The sequence below is a fragment of the Aegilops tauschii genome, chromosome 4 (assembly GCF_002575655.3).
Source record: "Aegilops tauschii subsp. strangulata cultivar AL8/78 chromosome 4, Aet v6.0, whole genome shotgun sequence".
In the NCBI taxonomy this organism is placed as follows: Eukaryota; Viridiplantae; Streptophyta; class Magnoliopsida; order Poales; family Poaceae; genus Aegilops; species Aegilops tauschii.
In genome coordinates, this window is record NC_053038.3 from 476821194 (window position 1) to 476828789 (window position 7596).

General features: G+C 43.4%; 1 protein-coding gene across 1 annotated transcript; it reads right to left on the reverse strand.

The window, feature by feature from the left end:
* Window positions 1-302: 302 nt before the first annotated feature.
* On the reverse strand, window positions 303-1973 carry LOC109782767 (protein FAR1-RELATED SEQUENCE 5-like). The gene has a single exon (XM_020341384.3). The coding sequence runs from the start codon at window positions 1971-1973 to the stop codon at window positions 303-305; it is 1671 nt and encodes a 556-aa protein (XP_020196973.3).
* Window positions 1974-7596: the final 5623 nt, after the last annotated feature.

A 7596-nucleotide genomic window follows, 5' to 3' on the forward strand; every position in this document is an offset into this window, starting at 1 on the left:
ATATCTACCGTACACTCACGCAGCACACGGTATGCCTTCTCTTTTCTGCAAGCATTTGAACAGATATCTGACAACTCAGCGTAAGCGAGGCCGAATCTCATAGTTTCATCGCCTTGTATGGTCATGTTATCACCTTGACTTGTAGAAAGAACTTTCAGACTCTCTGATAGATTCCTGGTCCATCTGGGGATGACAAAGGATTTTGGAAGTTGATCGATCATGCCTGTTTGGTCCATCACCTTAAGCACATGGCAGCACTGAATGCCATCCCTACTCATTTTCTTGCAGCTGCAACTGTATATTTATTTTTGCTCATCCACATCTACCCTGAACTCAGACCTGTCAAATTCCTCGCCCGGATATGGTTTCCACACTTTTTCTCCAGGCTCAATAATCTTGTTAAAAAAATACTGCCTCCCCTTTGCCAGGTCAGAGCACTTGAAGTAAATCCGGTTCCGTAGCTCTAGCTGGAATTTCCTGAAAATTTCATTCGTGTATACTTGACTTGCTTGTCTTTCAATCGGAAAACCCGTCTCTAGTGATGGCGCCTTCTCTTCTGTTCGGTGTCTTTTCTTGTCAAGCGTGGCGAGGCAATTTTGCTGAATCGTGTGATACGCATTAACAAACCTTTTTATAGTGTCCTTGTGGTCGATGTAATTCTTCCACATCGAATTAGTGCTCTCACTGCGAGTGGTTGTTGACGAGAAAGGATAGAAACAGTCCTTGAAGTAGGCCGGCACCCAAAAATTTCGGAGTTCCCATAGCGTGTTCAGGTGTTTGTTGCCTTCCGCCTTGTGCAGAGAAATTGCTGCTTTCAAGGCACGCTCAAACTCGTCTTGATCTAGTGAGTTTTTGATGATTCGAAATATATCATCAGACATCCCTGGGTGCTGCGCAAACACTGCTGCGTTATTTTCCTTCAGGTTCTTCCTAATATGCCACCAGCAGAACCTGTGCCTCGTCCTCGGAAGAGCTTCCTTTATTGCAGTCTTCATCGCCTGGTCCTGGTCTGTTATTATGTATTTCGGCTCTTTACCTCCCATTGCCTCGACAAACATGCTTAGGAGCCACTTGAATGACCCTATTTTCTCATGCTTCAAAAGGCCTACTCCAAACAGGACGGTCGACCCGTGGTTGTCGACACCTATAATTGGTGCAAATGGCAAGCCATATATATTCGTAGAGAATGTGGTGTGAAAAGACACGAAATCTCCATATAGATCATAATTCATCTTACACAAGGAATCTGTCCAGAACAGGCTGTGCACTACATTGTTCTCTGTCTCTTCCACATGGTGGAATCCAGGCCTCCGCCTCTGCATATCAGCAAACATTTTCATGGTGTCTGCGATATCAGTGCCGCGCTCTCCAGCCCTATCCCGGCATGCAATGTTGCTTATGTCAATCGTGTCGAACATAATTTCTCGCCTCGGTTTCCCCATGGCAGTAAAAATCTGCATAACCTTCCTTGGTTCTAACCTCGCCTTCTGCAGCACTTGTATAAAGAATTTCTCCTGAGGTGTCATCTTCTTATAGCATCTCATGAACTTCAGCATCCAATCAGATGGGTGAAGCTGGTGGTTGTGCTCTAGACGAACGTTCTTCAGGTACCATTTCCTCCTATCTGTATCCCTCTTGGCTGTTATTTGGACTGGGCAGCTTGTCCAGATCAAGCAGTTGCTCCTTCTCTCCTTAACATGTCTCTCAGTTGTTTTATTCTGCCCTTCCTTGGTGCACTGAAACACCTGATTGTCAAGCTGCTGATCATATGTCGATCTTCTGCTCGTTGATCGCTTGGTAGCAAAGCCAACCTTTCTAGCATATCTGCAGAAAAACAAAAAGCACTCATCCAATGATCCGAATACCATACCACCCTCTGGTTCGAGCGCTTCGGTGACCTCCTGAATCGTTGGGTATATGCCTTCTTTAAACATGTCGTCCATTTCTTTCTCTACAATGGTCGGCGGCGCCATGATGATTCTATCTACCGTGTCTTCGTTCGTCTGATCGCATTCACTTCTGACGACATCAGTCTCATCGCCAACCACAGGTCCACTTACAGCGGAGCTGCTGCTGCTCTGTTGTTTGTCACACGCTGCAACGTCGTTTCTTCATGGCACGGCCAAATCCATAAATGAGTCCGCCTCTCCAATGTTGCATTGTGCAATGCTGCTCCCTGTTTCTCCGGCACTCGTGCAACCAAGGGACTGTGCTGCTTCTACCATGCAATCTGTGCTGGCGTTGTACGCTACTTGCTGCTATGAACGTTGTGTTTCCTTCGAAATGGATGGAGAACTATGATATTTCTTTCCCTCATCTGTTAACCCCTCCGCCAAATCCTGAACACATGGCAAGAAACAGAAATAGGTGACCATGCTACACACACATCTGCACAAAGAGGCACAGATGTGCTTCTGTTTACACCATACAACCGGAGAGGCACAACAACATCCTATATAAAAGAACAACTGCACATACAGCCGTACAAGACGGACAGCTGTCCTCCTGTTTTCCACTTTACCCTATTCTCCCATAAAACTGTTTGTGTGTTGAATTGAAAAAGCATAGTTCCGACGTCACCTTTGTTTTCCCATGCCTCTCTTGTCCAGCAAATCTCGGCGACAACCTCCGTGCATTGGTGATTTCGCTGACGATTTTGAATGCCATCGGAGATCCTTTGGAAGGACCCCTCATGTTGAACGCAACAGGTGATCGTTTCAAAGGACCTTGCCTTATGTTTTCATCGATTCATGGACTAGCGCGATACTTGCTTCCTTCCTCGTACACCTACGTGTGGAAGATACTGCAATTTAAATATACCAGACGAAAACAAAGAAAAAACTGCTCACAAAAAATATACATTTGCTTTATGTGTTGTTGCACGTTCATATATGTTGTCACCTGTATTGCTTTTTGATGCTGCTGTATGGTAGAGCTTATTGCTCCTATGTTTGATTTTGTCGTTGGGCTCTTCTTGCTTGTGCAAACCGTACCGAACCCTTGAACACCAATGCTTTTGTTACCAATGATCCTTCTGCTTGCATCAAAGGAAATTCGGTTACCCTGCACCTCTTCATTAAGACCGCCTACAAACGCTGGGCCGTCACAACGCCCGCTCTGCGCCTTTGTGGGCATCTGTGTCTTCAAACCAAAAAATAATTAGAGGCACGTGCGACTAAAACTTCCACGTACGTTAAAACCAGCGTTTGAAGTTTTCGTCGTTACCTGCACAATCTGCTTAGTGGAGTCTCTGCTGCTTAGAATGCTCCTCTTGGCAGGTGTCTGTTGCACACCATGCTCCTGGTTGGGGCGTTTGCCAAGAACTTGTATCTCACTGTTGACTCCAATGATTCCAGCCCGCATGGCATGTGCGTGTTTGACAGCATCTGTATCCTTGATCTTCTTCTTGTTTTGTAGTATTTTTTTTCTTCCACCTCTCGATACTCAACTGCAGAGTAGATGCACAGGATAAACAGATATTACAGCATTCATCCAAGATATATAAATCATTTTTGTTGTTGTTAATGATCTACTATTTGGTGTTCTCAGTGGTGACACCTTGACAGCAAACGTCCCAGAAATAAAAGACCAAACACTAATGTTCAACTGCCTTACTATTACCTGCCTCCCATAATCCTTGCCAATGTTGTTCAAAGACCGACCATCCCTGTTGTCCTGACCAGATGACGCACTCCTGAACATCTGCCCCCAAAGAAGAGACATAATAAATATAAAGGTTATAAACCTGCAGTATCAGTGTTGAAACTTTTCGAAGTCGATATCAACAGAGATATATATTTAGTTCTATATAATTAACATATATAAATATATACATATATTAATTTTTAATTAAACTACAACCTCAACCAAAGTGAGATCCTCTGATGCTAATTTGCTTGTGCAACACTTAACACAAAGATAACCATGAAACCTACCAAAAGTAACAACCTCGTATTACAAGGACGAGAGGATACAAAACAAAAAACAAACTCAAATCAAAGCAACAGTGTAAAACTAAACAATTTTATTCTTTGAATCCCGACCACAACCAGTTTTATCAGGAATCGCCACGCAAAAGGTGCATTGATAAAAATTTTACTGACCTTTGATTGCCGAATCTTATGCGCTGATTGTTCGGAAGTCACACCTTTCTAAATTATGGGGGGATCTGCTTCCCTGCAGTTTGTCAGCGATCCCCTTCAATGATTTTGAATCTCGGAGAGAGAGAAAAGAGAAAGAGAGAGGGAGAAAGAGAGAGAGAAAGAAAGAGAGAGGCTACTTCGTTTTTTTGCGTGCAGGAGAAGAATAACCTGATAGGTGGGGTGAGTTTTGTGATGCATGAGAGATGGGCATGTTTCTTGGGCGTGACGAGATGTGGTAGGTCGACTTCACTTGACCGTAGACGACACTGACAAGTGGGCTCTTAGTTACTAATTCCTCTAAGTCTCTCACTAACTTGTGGGGTCGGCCTTATATGAGTCCTACGAGGAGTACCTCCATCTGAGGTGAGAAAATGTGGTAGGTGGACTTCAAACTCATACTGACATGTGGGATCTCAAATAGTTCCTCCAAGTATTTGACTAACTTGTGGGGTCGTCCGCAGATGAGTTCCATATCTCTCTCCATCTAGCATCCATGGCGACAGGCGAGCTCTCCAAAGGAAAGCCAATCCTGATCCCTCCGCAGAGTTCGCTCGTCACTGAAAAATTATCGGTCCCCTTCATCTCACTCGCCGTGGATCTCCTGTTCAGGTAATCCATTGCATCCTCACCATGATTATGCCACCGATTCAACGTTTGAACAAAAAATTTTACCGGTGCTAGCAATTCCGCGGGCTGCGTACACACCGCATGTGCGCAACACAGCAGGTGGGGCATGATTTGAATATCGGTTCCGAATCCAATTATCTTCAGTTGGTCCGTGCTCAAACTGTTGCGCCGTCTTAATAGCAGAGGGGTTATGGATTTAAAATTAGGACTCAGCTAACCTCACTTTAACCATGCCAACTGCATGCTTGCACCGTGGTTTTGCTAACTTGAGTTATATCTCCAGCCATGCAAAACTTAAGCACTCGTCTTAGCTAACCAAATAGAGACAGGTCAAATTATTTGTATACATCCGCAATCTATAGCAGAGATCCAAAGGATTTACGTCCGTTTTTGCAAAGCAGTTACTAACTCAGAGTTAGAACCCGTCTTAGCTAACCAACCTGTTGATGATGGTCTCACATGCACTGCTAACAACTATCTTACATAGCTGACCTGGTAACGATGACGTCTCATGACCTCTTATGTAGAGTTCGATGAGATGGACTCCACCCCACAGCTGTCGGAGACTCATTCTCATTCTGTCGATGGCACGGAGATTGTCACCCAAGATTTCATGGTTCATGACCAACTAGAGACAGAGAGACTAAGGATCGAGTTAAAACATGTAGCGCACAAAAAGCTTGTTGAGGAGTACAGGACAAAGAAGCAGCTTGCTGCCTCGAAGTAGGTGTTTTTTATCATGCATCTCGCGTGTGTTGTTGAAATTTCTTTGGAAATCAATGCCTCTCATTCTAGCTGCATTTTTAATCATGGCTTAAATATTTATCTCTGTTTTGCTGACTCGGCGTTTATATGTAAGCTTCTGCCAGAAAAGCATGTAGTTCAACAATACATTTGCTAAAGGTCATTTCTTATCTTTGTCCACAGAGCTGCTGCAATGGGTGAATACGAAGAAGAGTTCAGCACAAAACTTAGCTTCCAGAAATTCATTTCTATCTGTGAAAAGCTAACAGAACCACAAAAACAGCTTGTCAGAGATATTGGTTTTGGATACCTTCTAGATCTGTGCTGTCGCGAGCTTCCAAGGTGTTTCGTTCGCTGGCTTGTCCGCTATTTTGATTGCCCTTCCAGGTGTTTCATACTGCCTAGTGGATACAGATTCCTTATCAACTCGTACACCGTGCACTGGATCTTAGGAATTCCACTGGGCGGGCAGATTATCCCTAGAAAATGCTTAGAAGCTTTCAGATATCAGGTTAAGTCTGAAACTCGGTGTGCTGAGCACGCTCCAAACATCAGAGAGTTAACTAATCTCATAACCCCAGAGCTGACAGGAGAAGTGTTTCAACGGGTTTTCGTGATGTTTGCAACAGCGGTATTTCTATGCCCAACGACATATGATTGCGTTAGCCCCGACTATTAGCCGCTCTAGAAGGACCAGCAAGTAACATATCATCATATGATTGGTCCAATGCTGTCACAGAGAAACTTGTGACATCACTCCAGACCTTCAAGGACAAAGGATTCGCAGGCGCTCTGTGTAGCTGCCTCCTGATTCCAGTGGTTCGTTCACTAACTTGTACACTTATTTATACCCACAAGCAGCTACAAGAACATGATTAATTTTTACCTCTTCCCAACTTGCAGATAACGTATTTTGAGTACCTGGATATGAAGATTATGGACCTGGAAGCTGACACTCCTGCAAGACTTGTCATGTGGGACACAGAGGCCATTAAAAATTATGCTAACATAGACAGCCTGTCAACAGAGGACGGAATTTTTGGGAAACACACGATGAGTCAACTTTTCATCATTTTCCTTTGGCGAACTTTTCGACTCAACATAATGACTTAGCTGCCATGTATTAATTTGACTTGACTGTAATTCTTTCCTTCCACATGGCAGCTGAAAGACATTAGGCGCACGCCTTTCCAACCACCGCCTGGCTTTCAGGCGCCATTTTTCCAAATGAGCCCCAGACTAGAAGCCTACATAGAAGAATTTGTGCCTCAGGAAAAACTTTGTTCCGTAAGTGATTTCCAGCTTCTGCACCTGATTTTATGTTTGAAATGATGTTCCCTAAGTTTTTACGAAACAGAAACATGTCCTATTGTGTTCATCCAGACAGTTTCCTATAGTACATAAGCTGTGCTTTTGTGTTAAAACCAGAAGTGCTTCCTACAGGACGTTAGCTCTGCTTTTGTGTTAAAACCAGAAGTGCTTCCTATAGTACGTTAGCTGTGCTTTTGTGTTAAATATAAAAGTGCTTCCTATAGTACCTTAGTTGTGCCTTTATGTTAAAACCAGAAGTGCTTCCTATAGGACGTTAGCCGTACTTTTGTGTTAAATATAGAAGTGCTTCCTATAGTACGTTAGCTGTGCTTTTGTGTTGAATATAGAAGTGCTTCCTATAGGACGTTATCTGTGCCTTTGTGTTAAAACCAGAAGTGCTTCCTATACGACGTTATCTGTGCTTTTGTGTTAAAACCAGAACTGCTTCCTATAATACGTTAGCCATGCTTTTGTGTTAAATATAAAAGTGCTTCCTATAGTACATTAACTGTGCATTTGTGTTAGATATACAAGTGCCTCCTATAGTACGTTAGCTTTGCTTTGGTGTTAAAACTAGAAGTGCTTCCTATAATACATTAGCTGTGCCTTTGCGTTAAAACTAACAGTGCTTCCTATAGTACGTTAGTTGTGCTTTTGTGTTAAAACTAGAAGTGCTTTCATATAATACGTTACCCGTGCCTTTGCGTTAAAACTAACAGTGCTTCCTATAGTACGTTAGCTGTGCTTTTGTGTTAAAACTAGAAGTGCTTCC